At 42.1% G+C, this 16,182-nt stretch overlaps 1 protein-coding gene across 20 annotated transcripts in view; it reads right to left on the bottom strand.

Annotated features, from left to right (window-relative positions):
- plxna1b (plexin A1b) overlaps window positions 1–16,182 on the bottom strand; it is a 284,396-nt gene that overhangs the window by 68,239 nt on the left and 199,975 nt on the right. For all 20 annotated transcript variants that reach the window (XM_088085695.1, XM_088085701.1, XM_088085692.1 and 17 more), the window contains one exon: window positions 5,799–5,999. In XM_088085695.1, the coding sequence (XP_087941821.1) occupies window positions 5,799–5,999 (201 nt within the window). The remainder of the gene's footprint in view (window positions 1–5,798; window positions 6,000–16,182) is intronic.

Raw genomic sequence — 16,182 nt, 5'->3', positions numbered from 1 at the left:
TTATCTATCCATCTTCTTCTCTGCCATCCCTCTCTCATTTCCCCATTGGAGAGGGAGCAGATTATTTGTCCTCTCTCTCCTCCAAACTCTCCCTCTACACAGTCTCATTGCAGTCTTTCCCTCCTCCTCCTCCTCATCCATCTCGCTTGTCGCTCCTATTCTTTCCCCAAAACTTCCTTGCTTTTCTTTTACTTTCCTCCCTCACGCTGCTCTCGTTCTCTCATCTCTGTCTTCAATTCTGCGTTGCTGGTTTTCCCTTCTGCTGTCTTTCTGTGTGTGTGTTTGTCTGTGTGCATGAGCTCTCTCTCTCTCTCTCTCTCTCACACACACACACACACACACACACAGGACCGTCCGTCTCCACTGCCCGACTGCAATTCATCATCATTTTATCTGCCTTAATTGGATGCCATCAGGACCCCTGATACTTCCCATTTCTCCTTTAACAAACAGCTGCTCCCTCTGCACGCAGAAGAATAACACACACACACACACACATCCTATCCCAAACTAGATTTTCTCCTCCTGCTCCTGTGTCTGTTTTTTTTTTCCTGTTGGTGAAGGAGTGAGGGAAAGAGGGTGATGGAGTGGCCGAGTGGTTTATCAGACGGAAGGTAATGGTGTAAGGCCCGCACTGATATTATCTGTCCTCTCATTCCTGCCCTCCAGGGAGAAACAAGAAAGGGGGATAAAGAGGGAGGGAGAGAGAGAGAGAGAGGAGGAAAATGGAGACTGTGAAGTACAAATGGGCCAAAAGCTAAGAACAGGGGGGAGATAAAGGAACAGAGAGAGAGTCTCACATAGTTAAATTCTCTTCTCTCAACCTCGGCCTTCAAACGACGCCCAGCTGCGCTCCATCGGCTCCGCTGACCTCAGAGTGTGGTCGTTTGTGTGCGCAAGCATTGTGTGTGCATGTGTTTATTCGCTCCCATGGCCCCTCTGGCGCTCTGAGCACAACTTCCCAGCCCACAGCTCAGCATCTTATTGGACCTTTCACCTTCACCTCAGCCTCTGATTGGCCCACACGCATCAGGAAGCAGCCTCGGCTGGTCAGGAGTCCAAAAGGAGCCGATGTAGACACAAGCTTGGTGTTTTGGTGGCTGCTGACCGGAGTTAACTGCTACCATACGGCCTGGCGAATGGCTCCGTATGTGTCAGTGGTAATGTGGGCTTGTTTGGCACTAAGAAATATGGGAAGGACTTTTTTTTTTTTAACAAAATGATCAGCGTTTTTCTCCAATTTACTCGCTGTAAGACCTTCGACAATCTGCCATTTCATAAAGTTTCAGAGGTTCCAAAAATGTTGAATTGTGTTTGGCTCAGTACCCAACTTTAAAAGTGAGAAAAGGGAAAGTGTAAATATAAACGTTTCTGAAAGTTCAACACAGCAAAAAATGAATGCTTTAAGCAAATTTTAAATCCCTACCCCAAACGTATAATTCTTCAAAGTCTCAACATATTGTGTGCCCTACTTGTTTCATGTCTCTGCTTGCGTAAACCAACCTTTCTCCACCGTGGCATTCTTTCTCATGTCTTGTGATTCGCTTGCTCGTTCCCCTTTGGGATCAGTTGGTATGTACAGTAACCTTATACAGAAATACCATAGAATCAATATCCCCCCTCCCTCATAAGCAGATATGGAAAGTCAATACCCAACAAGGTTAGTATGGAGCTGACGTTACACTATCGTATATCATTTGTGTCACATATACAGTATGTTATTGACAGCCTCCTGTTAGCCGATACTATATAAGAGTATTGAGTTATTACGGTCACTGTAAAAGGCATAAAGTATGGGAAACTAGGGTTTAAACATGATCCAACGCTGGATATCCTGAATATCCTGTGGACGGTTATCTTCTTTTGGATAGTGTGATGATATTGTATGAAAGAGAGAAGAATGGCCACAGGGGAGACTTTTGAGCTGATTTTCCTTTCTCACACCCTCTCATCTCTTCTCCCCACCTTCTGTTCTCTTCAATATCACTCTCCCTCTCACTTTTTTCCATTCATCTCACCTGAAATTGTGTACTATGCTCTGGTTTCTCTAGTCTGTCTTGCGTGCTCTCATCTCCATTTTTCAGCTGTTTCCACAATCTAGTATTACATCTCCTCCTGTCGTTTTTTCCCATCCTTCTTTCCTCTGCATTTATCCTTTCCTCTGTCCTCTCCACCTCACGGTATTCTGTCCTCTCTCTCTCTCTCTCTATTCCTCTCCATTATTACTTTATAGGAATTCTCGCCACAGCTCTCTTGTCTCTGCCCTTGTCCTCGTCTTTACAAGTGAGTGAGCGTGTCAGTTTGACACAGTGGTTAACACTTATGTGTTTCTCAAACACAAGGCTAAACTGTGGATTAGCACCCCTGTGTTTATCCCATTGATTAGAAACCACCCCTCCACCAATAGTCTTCTCTCAGTGGTGTAATGAAACTGCTCAGCCAGACACACACATACGCAGCTATCCTGGGATCCATAGCCTAAGGCATATCGAAGGATGCACATGCACACACACGCAGACACTGATTAACCCCCATCCCTGTAGCTGTGTGCCTACAAACTAAAGCAGCAGTGTGTACGCAGCATAACAGATGAAGTCTATTTCTACTGCAGAGTCATACATGATTCATTGAGTTGGTGCTTAACACTGTCAAAGTAGGAACAAACATAGAGGGGTGCGCATGAAAAGTGGAGATATGAAGGTCTATAAACGGATAAACTAATATTTAAGACCCTCATTCTTTTGAAATACTGCTGCAGAGCTATAATAAGACTCTCATTCTAATAATTCATGACACATAATTACACTCATAAGCCAGGCCTGGGTGAATTATGCCTTAATGGCAAGTTCATGCAGCTGGCACCTTTTTCATCCTCTGAATTTCACTGCGGGCCCCATGCAGACTTGATGCATCGGTATGTGACTGTGCAGTCAAGTTGGCACGGCTAATTGCTAACAAGGGCTAAGCGCTGACAGCCCAAGGCTAATTGCTGCTAGCATGTCTGCTTTGTGGACATCAAATGGAGAAATTCAGCTTTTGGCTGGGCCTGGGTTTTGCTGCTGATTAGCACTGGCCTTGCAGCTACAATAAACAGTCAATAAACAGACATCTCTATGGAGAGACAACCCTATCGCTAGCTAATTAGCCCTGCCTGCACAAACAACTTGCTAGCACGCGCCAGCACCTGAAGACTGCCTGTCAATACGGACAGAATCAAAAGCTGCACTAGCTGTCACAGGGGCTACCCGGCGGGCTATACAGCTAAACACAGACTGCTGCTGATGAGTGCTATGTGCGTCTGCTAATATCTACATGGCATATTCTTGTGACTGTTGTGACAAGGCGCAGCATGTAGAGAGGTGGTAAAGTTCTTCAAGGTGCTACAGCCTTTTAGCCAGACATGACGACGCCTACATGTTTTATTTTAATCTGTCCAAGATTTTCTTCCATGTGTGTCATGTTGTGGTGACAGTACCGACACCCTCATCTAAAACACAATTAACAGCTCTCATCTTGCGTCAGCTTTGTTGCATGGCATTATATGTAGAGATGGAAAAAGACAGGGACAAGCGAGCAGCAGAAATGAGAATACGAGAGAGATGCAGTGAGGAAAGTAGGGAATAGCGGGAGGAAGAAAGTATCATAGACGGAGGGAGGCAGGCGGAGAGAAAGATGAGCTCTACAGGCAGAGAGAGGAAGGGAGAGAAAGAGGTATAGAGTCGAGGTGTAAACATGATCAATCCGCTCCCAACTAGGTTCAGAGACAGACTTCCTCTTCACATTTTCAGCCTCAGTGAAGCGCAACGCTAGCTACCTCTTATCTGTCACGCTAGTTTGAAGCCTCACAAACATATACACGTGCGCGCACTCACACACACACACACACACACACACACACACACACACACACACACACACACAAAGATACACCCCCATAATTCAACACACAGAACAAGCATGGACCTACACGCGAAAAATCTTCTGCCTACCTGTAAATCCCCTACACACGCACACACACACACACACACACACACACACACACACACACACACACACACAGATTCTTATGAGAAAACTTCTATAGAAAAACATCCTTGAGAACACTTAAATCTGGCATACACCACTCATCCCTGCCAGCCACAAATACATAAAATAAAAAATCATAGAAGCAGGGAACAAAACTATGCAGCTGACCACTGCAGCTTCACACTCGATCAATGATATAATGATGTATGGCATGAGCCCCGATAATCTGTTATGATTTCAGCAAGTGCACAGACAACCTGGGAAAATTCCTGCACAGCAAAGGCTTACTGTAATTGTGTCTCAATTCAAATAATGCCTGTGTGAACTATTGCCGTCAATATCTATTTGCCAACTATCAGTTCAATGTGGGAACATCAGCATTGGATCATTTATCTAGATTGTAACAGAGCCAGTGTCCAAGTGGCGCACGGTGATCTATCATGACAATGAGTATGTTAGTGTCCAAAGTGGTCATTAGATGTAGGAGGCCATTATTCAACCCTTGACCGAGTCAATGTCCTTACTGGGATCATGATTTAGTTACCTAGTTGCATTGTATGGTGAAGGTAATAGGGTTAAATGACTATGCTTTAGCCTTTACAAAAATAAAAGGATCACTCTAGATGGGGTCGATGCAGTGGTTGAGTTTTGATCTTATTCACAACTATAGTAAGCTCTGTTTTCACCAAGCTCAGTTCGATACTTTTCAATTGTGAAAAGTCATGGATGGAACCTTTGCCATCCCCTTTTTTCATCCCCCTCATGCTTGGGGTACCTAGCATATAGATCCAGAACTAAAAGGTGGAGCTAAAAACACTACAGTCTACTCATTGGTAGATAATCAACACTCTATGTTCAGGGCTGAGCTTTGGCTAATTTTTACCACTGTTCATACCATTTTTCGTACATTAGTAAACTACAGCTATAAAAGAAGAGATGTTTTGAAGCCTCTAGCAGCAGCTGTAGATGGAGGAAAAAAGAAAAGTGTTCACTGGGCTGACTGTCGCCAGCTTTTAAGATGGAAACTTTAACATGACAACTTTGGCCATTCCAGCTGTTTTTATTGTCTCTCTTGGATGACATACACTTTGACTAATGAGTGGATCTTTAAGGGTTTAAAAATTCTTTATACCATCTAAAGCATCCTTGGGTCTCTTGAAAGGTGCTATATAAATCCAAGCCATTAAATACAATCCATTATCATTATTACTATTATTATTATTACTATATCAGTTGTGATCAGATTATGTGAACTGCATATATTCTAATCGTCACTTGGGAAAATGACTTGGTGGAGTGCCGCTTCTGTGCTTTTCCCTGACAACCCCGTTCTGTGGACAATTAACGGGGTGCAGACTTTTGTTTGTATCACTGGTGAACAAGAAAATACAGCGAGTAACAACAATCCCGCCCACATTTAAGAGCACTGTCTGTGGTGGAAACAGATCTAGGGTCTGGGTACATGTTTGCAGATGTTACGTTTGGTTCCAAAGGAGCAATAACAAAAGCTTGTGATAGAAACGAAACTATAGCTTGTGAGAGAAAAAAGGATCCATCATTTCCTCCTTACCTAACTGTCAGTATCTTTCAACCTGAATCCTCTTTATACACTAACAGCAATAAAATAATCTTTGTAAGCAACACAATCCATTTTGGCACTACTGCATGCTACCACCACATGCTGTATTCTCCAACATTTATGGGGCTTTAATGGCTTCCGCTTATACAACCAGATTACCCAAATTTCCAATCTTCTATGCCTTTTTACTCACAGCTGTTTTCTGGCACTGGATGGAAGTGCTGTTGAAGCGCAGCGCGGGCACACTGTGGGTCTCCCCCTGGATGTGGAAGACGCACTCGTAGTTTCTCTGTCCTGACTGGGGCTGGGGCAGGTTTTTGGCAGCTAAGGTGATTGGCTTGGTCACCCCGACAGGGATGTAGATCTGAGTTGAGGGAAGGATCTGTGGGCAGTCCTGCAGAGACAAAAAAAAAGAGATCCTTTAGTTTTTTTTCCCCTAAAAGAGACAAATATGGTAAATTGAGAGTGAGGTTGTTTAATGCACTCAGAAGCAAACAAGGCAGTAAGATAAGACAAGGGCTGATGAAATAAATCACAGCGAGCAAACTGTGGGTTACATATTGGAATTCATGCCAGATTTGCCACGACACACCCGCCCAAAGATCTGTGACGTTCTGTTCATATGTGTTACGGGCTTGTGCAACACTACCACTGGCCTTGCACTAGATAGAAATGCTGCACGACAACACTAAAGCAAGAGAGATTTTCATGCAAAGTTTACAAAACATTATATACCAAATGAAACTATTTGCATCACAACAGTGCTGCATCGTTATGGCTGGAAGATAGGCTCCAGTGTATTATGTCCATGTGTGGAATGGAGTAATGAGCTCACGAACTTTGTTTTTGTGAATGTGTGTGTGCACATCAGTCACTGATATTGGTAAGAGCTGACAGAGTCTTGTTTAGATCATTTGGAAGCAGCCCATCCACTGGCTCACACCAGTGGAGTACCCCAGCCTGGAGGAAAGAGTGTGTGTGTGTGTGTGTGTTCTTGCATTGATGTATACAGACAAACAAGTTTCTCAATGTGCAGCTGAATTAATGTGTGTACACATTTACATTACTTAGGCAGGATAAGACAGGACAATCCACGCAGTATGTAATGTTGCAGAGATATGCATGTGTGCATGTGCTGGAGGAAATGAAGTCATTAAAGTGTTCATGCCTCAATTTGGCAGCGATGCAGATCTCGTCAATACACGGACAGAGAGAGAGAGAGAGAGAGAGAGAGAGAGAGAGAGAGAGAGAGAGCGAGAGAGAGAGAGAGCAGGAGGTTGGGTGACAGATCTTATACAATATGAGTTAGGGCTTGGGTGGAACTAATCCACCCTGTGCTGTACAGTTTGAGCCAAAAGGATAATAAACCAGATCACTGCTGACAAATCACATATTTCACAATCGAGTGACTCACATAACAAGAGACATGTGGAATCAACCTTTTTTTCATTTTTAAGGAAAAGGAGACTTGACACTGTGGACTTGATTCTGATCCATCATTCACCTAAAACCTGAGTTTTTAACAAGGGTCCAAGTGATAGTGCAATATTTCAATCTAACAGAGATCTTTGTCAGGCATTTTCACTGCATTTTCGTCAGGCATTTTTTTGAAAATGCCTGACACAGATCTGTTATATCGAAACATTGCAAAATTAAATTTTAGCGGGAGATTTTAATAAAGTGTGCGGTTCTTTTGTTTGATTCTTCAACAGGGGTCCAGAACTGCTCGGCAGACCTTAATGGTACTGCAGGAGGCTGCCAAATTATGGTTTGATAATTCAAATTTTTATTTTAGTTTGATTTATTTACTTTACTTTTTTTTTTCAAGAATTCAAAACATATCTGAAAATACACATTATATTTTTGTTTAGTCAAGATAAATAGGCATTTTTTTATTTTGAAGTGAGCGAGCTGACATTAAATCACTGTGCGGTACCTATCCATAACGACAAAGTGAACTCAAACTACTGAAACATATTGGCCTGTTAGCTGTATTATTATTCCCAATGTATGGATATTATTGTTTTGTGCCTTTACTAGCCAAATACTTTGACACAGAGTCCACACCAGAAACCACGAGCGGAAGCGCAGAGGCTGAGGCAAATGCCCCAAGCCATGCCACAACTGCCCCGAACTTAGCAGCTACGGGCAAGCACAAACAACAAGCGTCCCAAAGTATTCAGAGAATTATCTCAAGTGCAATTCAGCTGTCCACAATATGTGTAAAGTGGGTCTCTGCTCTGGCTATCTTTTAGATAAGGGGTCCTTGGCCTGAAAAACATCCAAAACCACTGAGCTTAAGGAACCCAAATACATATGTCACCTGAATTTAAACTATAACCTCCAAAAAAATCTCCTCCTTATCCTCCCTCTAGTCCAAAATATGCATCTAACAAGATCTATGTAAGAAGAGTGTAGAATAGCTTGAAGTTGACAGTGTGTCCTATCTAGTTGCAGAATAGGACAACATAATGACAAGTCAGAAAAGCTTAGGATAGTAAAACACCGACCAGATCCTTGTAAAATATTCACTGCATACCCTCGACTTCACTTCTTGTTGCAGCTTTTCCTTTAAGCAGATAGCTGGCTCACTGTCAGTGAATTTTTCTTTCCCCTCCTCTCCTCTGAGCTGTTGTACATTAGAAGCTACAGCGCGTCCCCGGGGCCTGAACACAATGCTGGAGTTTGTTCATTAGGCTGCTTAGCCCTGGCCTTGTGTGTCTGATCACACACAAACACATGCATAACACATAATGAGAGGGGGGAATACTATAGGAGGAAGAAACGGGCTACAGAAGACCTGGTGTATAATCAACTGGGGGGAAGGTGGGTGAGGGGAGGCAAAATGGATGGCTCTGAAGGACGGAGTGAGGTGGGGAATGGTGGAGGGAGGAAAAGGAAAAAAACTAGTATGAGAACAAGGAGGGGGACTGAAGGATGGTTGGAGAGAGAAGGAGGAAATGAAGGAAGTGGAGAGAGAAAAGAAAAGTGAAAAGGGTGTAATAAAAAGTGAAGGTAGAGTGGAGGGAAAAGAAGAGGAGGTGAGTTTAATTGGGAACAGAGCAAAGTGAAACGGGTGAGTCAGTGAGTTGCTGATGCAAGGAAAGGGAAAAAAGAAATGGTCAAAAGAAAAGACAAGAAACAGAGAAACGGAGCAACCAGAAGTATGAGGAAGAATACCTGGATCCCTCTTCACCTTTCTGTCTCTTTCCCCTCCACCCATCCCACCATCCATCCTACAGTCAAAAACCACGAAACAAAAGCCCCCCGACAACATCCTACTTAATTAACAGCCTGGGGCTTCAGACCACGCTTGATGGAGGGGGCCAGAGAAAGAAGAAGAAAGAGAGAGGAAAGCAGAGATTTATTTGCACTTGTGGCTTTTGAATTCCTCCCTCAATAAAATAGATGCTCATGTCAAAAGCTGTGGGTTCGCATTGTCAAAGGTGCCACGAGAGTATGAAAAAAAAGGCATGCAAGTTACCTTGTAGATACCGGTGTGTCAGAAGCTAGCATAGCCTCTAGCGCAAGCTGCAGCTAACCAATGTTTTATTCATCCGTCTATTGACTTTGTGTCAGCTCAGCTGTCTGATTGTCATTTTCTCTGGCAGTCCTCTTTCCTTATAGTATCCCTTTCCTTCATTCAGTCCATGACTTGTCATCTCAAGGTATATAGCAATATGAAATCTAATAATAATGGGTTAAATGCAGTTGCAGTTGTCAGTTGGAGGTATACACCGATCAGCCAAAACAATAAACCAGTGGCAGGTGAGGTGAATAACATTGATCATCTCCCTACAATGCAACGTCCTGCTTGGGAAACCTGGCAGTCATGTCGATGCCACTTGACATGCACTACCCACCAAAACATCGCTGCAACCGATGGGCCCCATAATGAGAAAGATCCAGGTACTTTCAGACTCAGGAAATAGAGCGTTTTTTGCTTCACGTGCCACTGAGTAGCTCTCAAAGGAATGAACGGGACCCCGCCTTCATGCTCTTATCCAGGTTTTCTTAATTCATCCATGATTGGCAGCGCATCCTTAGAGTCCTGCGTGTTGTAAGCAATGGCACATCCCACACACTGGATTGGGAAACTTGGGGGCCAAGTCAACACATCGAGCTCTCTGCCATCCGGGAGTGCTAAGGCCATGAGGGTGTGTACTTGGTCTGCAACCATGTTGGGGTGGATGGTACTAACAAGTGGCATACACTGTTCATCCACTGTTCTGCTGGGGACAACAGGTTTCCCAGCAGAACACTGCATTGTAATAAGATGACCAATATTATTCTCCTAAATCGACAGTGGTTTCGATGTTGTGGCTGATTGGTATAAGTTGTTATTCATAGTAACCAGGAAACAGAAAAGAGTTTTCTAGAAAATATGTAAGAGAAGGTGTTGAATGTGAAAAAGTCAGGTGGCCTGCCACTTTATAAAATGAATCTGAATTCAAGCACTTTACATCAAAGACTTCTAAGTCTTACTATAGCAGCAAGACAAGCCAATTGCAAGTGAACCAGTTCATTGATGGCATGTTGCAAGAGTTCAGAAATCAAACTGTACAAAGCCCTGAATACTAGATCACACTGCATTTCAGTCAGAGTGGAAAGGGGTACTGGGAAAGAGATGGAGGTAGGTGGGAGGAGAATGGGGATATTGAGGAAAAGTGAGGAGAATAAAGAGAAAAGTGCTCTATGGAGAGAAACTATTTCATCAGTATTTGTGACAGGTGCCAAAACAGTTCAAAGCCGGCATTAGGGCTACAAAGTGCAGAGTACATTGAAACAATATTTCACTGGGGGGATTCGTTTGAAGCGGGAAGAGATCTTTTTTCTCTTTTTTCCTACTTCTCAGCTTTCACTTCATCTGTGAAAACGGATGCTGTGGTTTTCTTGGCCAGATGTGACACTTCAGGAGGACCAACAAGGGAGGAAAAGAGAGGGGTGTGTATGCGTGTGGATGATTGCAGATAATAGGTGAGCAGAGTTAGTTTATTTATCCATCAGTTAATATCTGATAGCAATTCAACAGAGGACTGAATGACGATTGTAGCTCCTCGCTACCCATAAATGCACCAGAGAAGGACCTGTTTTTGTACTGAACGGCAGCTCGCTTCATTATAAGGTTCATTTTGTCCACTGTGACTGGTAAGAGCCTTTTATAGTAAAGTTACATGTGCGCGTGAGGTGGAAATGATGTGTGAAGGAATGCACGCTACAGATGGTTTCTCTGCACCAGAACGCGGCACAAAAAACATCTGCTCTATTTTGTGATTTTGATCACTGTCTTTGCATTCTGATATCTTTATAAGCATTTTTTAACAGCAACAGATGTGGATACTGCTGCAGAAAACTGCCTTTTCCAAAGTTAAAATTCTTTGTTTTTGAGTGCACAAACAAAAATCAACCATTAACTACAAAATAAGCCCTCAAACCCAGACTTGGGCTGTTAAAGTGTGTATTTGTACCTGTGTTTTTGAGTATGTGAATGAGTGTATATGTTACAAAGTGTGTGTTTATGATGGCGAGCATCCAAGTCTCCAACTTCTGTTCAAAGCCAATTGCCCAGAGGGCTTTCCTTACCTCTCTGTGTTTGTTTTCCCTCAAAGGCCGCTGTTAGCTTTGCTGCCTAAGGCTAGCACAGCAGTTCCCATTTGTTAACAGTAAAGGAATATATAATTATGTAGATTATAAAGATGTATTGTATATATTAACTAGTTGAAAATTTCCTGCATACACAATAAGAGGAAATAGCTTCACTTTTTGATTGTACCTACTTCGAAAGTTTCTAGAGACAAAAATAAGCCAAAGCTATTATTATTCCTAACAAAAGTATTCTTACAATGCTTGACCTATATTTTTTGACATCTTACTGCCGACACCCAGATGCCAGTTTTGATTGAACGTCGCCATGAGCTTTCTCAAAGCAGAGCAGCTGTCGTTCTAGGTCAAGCCTGTTCTAAAATATTCCCTCCTTCATTTTCAATGCACTCTGATGTGTACCGCACCACCTTGTCCCACACCAAATGGAAAAAAGTAAAAGAAAAAAAATTAATAAAACAAGTGTTTGGCGGGTAGATGAGATAATCTCTACTCACCAGTGAGCAAAACACCTTTTAACATTCACCAAGAGCTGATACTGAGACAGTCGGCAGGCTAGTGTGTGTATGCGTGCAGATATGTAGAAGGTGAGAGATAAGAATCAAGACATACTGTAGACGGGGGTTGGGTCGAGAGAGAGCGAGTGGTTGGAGGATGAAGACGAAAGCAAGAGCGGGATGCTATATAAATAAATAAATGTATTAAAAAACCAAAAGACTTCTGAAGGCTTCGGCATAGCCTGACAAGATATAAATTAATAAAGCTCCAAAAACAGTGCGCATATGTAATGAGGCGAGTGTCTGGTCGTTTTTTTAGACCCCCCCCCCCAAACTCTCTCACCCCCCCTTTAAGTCCATCCATAATTAATTAGCTGCCTCTGTGATGTGGGGACTATAGATCAGGGAGGAGAAAAAATAACACGCTAAATAATGAAGTAAAGTGATATGGGGAGCCCATGGGAGAGATGAGATGGCATGGGTGGCCACAGAGGAGAGAGAGGGGCACAGTGGTACAAATAAGAGGGACAGTGTGTGTGTGTGTGTGTGTGTGTGTGTGTGTGTGTGTGTGTATGTCAGGGGCCTAACAAAGGAGCTATATGAAGAGTGTTGAATGCTCCCCCACCGCCTGTCTACATGCCCCCCAGGCCTTGTGACAGAGGTCTCATGAAGGAAACCAAAGAGCCGTCTGTAACTTTGAACTAAAGAGTCACATCTACTCCTTGTTACAATCCACTATACATTAATATTATATTACATTATATGACATTGGGTGGATCCTTTTATCCAAAGTAACGTACATGATGACATGATGTGTCATACGTTTTTGGCTGTGTGAAACTCCGGTGGGAATGAAGCCTCTAACCTTTTCAAGAACTCCACATGAATAAATATAAAATGTCAGACCATGAGCCCATACTATAATCATGTAAAATACAGTCATTTACACTGTTTTTTTGTGAGAATTGCGATGCTACAAATAAAGTTTTTCTCTGTCCACCAGCGATCTGTGTGCCTACGGAAGCTCTGAAGTGAGAAAAAAGTGTCAAGTGAGAAAAAAAAGTAGTAATCCCTTTTTTTCCCTCTTATCTACATTTTTTTCTCATGTTTTCTCTCCTGTATTTTTGACATAAGAATAGGTATAGAAAAGGTTTTGACAGAAAAGATTTTTTTAAAAACTTTTTTAGTGACTGTCTTTCTTTTGGCAAGACATTTATATAAATTAGAAATAATCTGCCATTAGTGTTAGCTATACTGCTACTAGCCATTAGCCCGCGAGCTAACGGCTAAAGATGTGACAGTAATGTTACATAAGTTGCTAAAAGTGAATATATAGTATGTGTCCTGTGTTTAGAGTACATAGAGAACATGCAACTCACCTGAAAGAAACATGAATGCTTTTAATCCTATTAATAACACACCACAATTGTGCACTCCAGCCTATAGTAGCCAAAATAAATAATACAACAAACACTAAGAAAAATGATCCTGACCAATACAAAATTCACCTAGTAAAACTTTTTTTTTTTTAAAGCAATCTGTTTCACAGATGACAAAAAACTTCCCAAAACTCTGAAAGATTATTTTGGCAAGACCTTTTTTTCCAACTTGTTCTTAAGTCATGAACAGTATAAATATATACTTCAGAGAAGAGGAAAAACTCAGTCTCATTCAGAGTGTGGTGAAATACTGTGAAAAACTTCAAATGCTACTTAATGTGACACCATTGTTGACAAAAGAGATCCCACAGATCAGTGGTTTGGTGTTATTTGGGTTGTTTGTGGGTTGCCATAAAATAGACATCCATTGTAAAATACTTCAAAGATAATGGAGGTGGAAATGTTTTTTTTAGAAATGCTTTCACAGCACGTTTATAGGGTAAACGGTTTTACAGTTCAAGAGTCTATGCTTGTTCAATCTAATTGAGCGTTTTAATATTTTTTAATAACTTAGCTGTTTTTAAGCTGAAAAACCATTTCAACATGTCATAGAGCTATGAAATTTTTAGATTGGAAGCATCCTTTTAAAATAATAATAATAATAATAACATACATTGCAGTAAAGGACACTATATGGGAACTTTTATTGTGCGAAAGTGTTCAACCATATCAGCATAGTCTGCTACAAATCAGTCCTTAATTAATATAAACCATGTAATATCATGTCAAGGCAAGTCATACATCAAAATGTCAAAGCTAGGACTGCATATTCCCTATTTCCCTCCTCTGCCATGTACCAGCTGGCCAGCAGCCACATGTTTGCTTCAGTGTGTATTTGTGTGTATGTGCGCACTTCTTTGGACAAGTACCAGCCACAGGGATGAGAGGAACAAGACAAAAAAAGCCTACCCATTAAATCACTGTTAATAGAGATTAAAAGGAGTGCATGTAGGCGTGTCTTTATGTAAAATATAGGTTAAAATCTGCAAAATATTGTACACATATCATATATATATATATATATATATATATATATATATATATATATTAATTATCCTACACAGGCTGCAGGGTGAGGAACATTCATGAAAGCATGTACGTATGTGTGTGTGACAAAGTGTGCGTGTACAGTGTGTGCACACAAAGTTGAGGCAGGCTCATTAGCAGGCAGAAACCAGAGAGATGTTCTGTGACCAACCAGACACTTACTGTTGGGAGGGAGGGAGACGGAGTGGATGAGAGGGAGAAAGAGAGAGAGAGTGAGTGAAACAACTTAATAAGGCAGCAACATGTAGAACAGTGCAGGAGCGAGGGAAGCGAAGGAAGAAAAGGGACTTTGAACCTTGAAAGGGACTGTGAGATTGTCCGCCCACGTCCTTCGTTTCCTTCGCAGAGTGGTGATGCAGTGAAGAAGAAATGGATAGAGGGAGAGGGAGAGGGGGAGAGAGAGAGAGATGAGGAGTAAATGAGAAAAGTGCGTGAGTGCAGAGGAATGAGGCAGCACAGAAAGAGTTTGAATTAAAGCGAGATGCAGGGGAACGTGTGACATGAATGTTATTCAGCGTGGATTATCAAAGTCTCACAGAGCAGGAGCTTGCCTGAATCTACCTACATATATGTTCCTCATATACACACATACACTCTCACAGTCTGTGCTTTGATGTACCACCCAGGCGCACATACATGTTGATTTCATCTCCTAATCCCTTATCCTTACAAGCAAGCTGCCAAACCTACACACTTTATCCCCTCGACATAGACGCCACAGTACGCTATAAAACAATAAAAAGCAGGAAATGTGTGAATGTTTTTTCAGAGGGTCTTCTTTTTTTTTCTCCTCATGGATTTTCATAGAGTAGGGTGGAAAGGGGGGGTGGGGGGACTCCTGGCACCCGGTTATCATTCTAACCCAGATATGTCAGCAGCGATCAAACCTTGTGCTTTTCAGCTTTTCAAAGACAAGACCTTGATTTCAGAGGTAGATTCGCTCTCCTGTCTGCTGCCGATGGCTGTTCTTGGCACACAGTATTTCAGCACTAAAGTACACCAAAACTGTCTTTTTTCTGTTGTCATCAAAAAGAGGTGGACATACAGAACAAAATGCTCTAAAGCAACCAGCAACCTCTGGGGCTGACATATGAAGCCAAATCAGAAGTGCTAAAAACTGCAGTTCATCTAATGTCCACTAGAGGCTGGCTCTGAGAGCGAGTCAATTCCCACTTCCCAAAGACACCCATGTTAAAATGCCCCCCTTTTTTTGCCCATCATTGACAGGGCAGTTATAGCATAAAAGGGGAAGAGAGAGGGAATGACATGCAGCAAATGGCTGAGGTTGGAATCGAACCTGCAGCTGCTGCATTAAGTACATAGCCTTTGTAGACGGGCGCCTGCTCTACGATGTGAGCTCTCAGGCACAACATGTCCAATTCCACAGCAGAAATGAACTTGTTTACAGTCTGGTAACTCCCCCGTTTAATTTTTGTTAAGGCTTTAAGTCATGCATAACCGAGGGCATGGCCACTTGAGAGACAGGCTGCCTGCGAAGCATGGCTACCATCTATGAGTCAGATGCACCCAATCCAAACCATCAAAATATGACCCGAGGCTTCAAAACAGGAGTCCACAAACCAATGACTGACATCATGGCAGCAAATTCCATTATTTCCATAAGTCTATGGTCCAAACTCGCATTTAGTATGCCAATTTGCTTGACAATCAACTCTCTGCAATTATTGGTACACAATTTACTTTTTTTTAATCCCCATGTTTTAAAATATTTGTCTTCAAGAGTGGAAACATTTACTGACAATTTGCAATTCAACAATGTGCAGACAGTCATTTTTTTATGTAGCTAGTTAGACGTAGTTAACTATTTATCTGCAGTATTCCTTCAGAAAAAGCAACCAGATGAACAAGCACAAAAACACAGATTTGTGCCACTAAGAAAACAAACAGAACAGAAGTTTCTGTTTCACCAGGTCACAAACATGACCTGAGCCACAGTCTATCCCACTGTGCTGAGAGCATATTGCCTTATTCA

The sequence above is a fragment of the Plectropomus leopardus genome, chromosome 2, assembly GCF_026936395.1.
Source record: "Plectropomus leopardus strain MGB_pleo_1.0 chromosome 2, ASM2693639v1, whole genome shotgun sequence".
Taxonomy (NCBI): domain Eukaryota; kingdom Metazoa; phylum Chordata; class Actinopteri; order Perciformes; family Serranidae; genus Plectropomus; species Plectropomus leopardus.
This window is presented reverse-complemented; position numbering and strand designations above follow the sequence as displayed.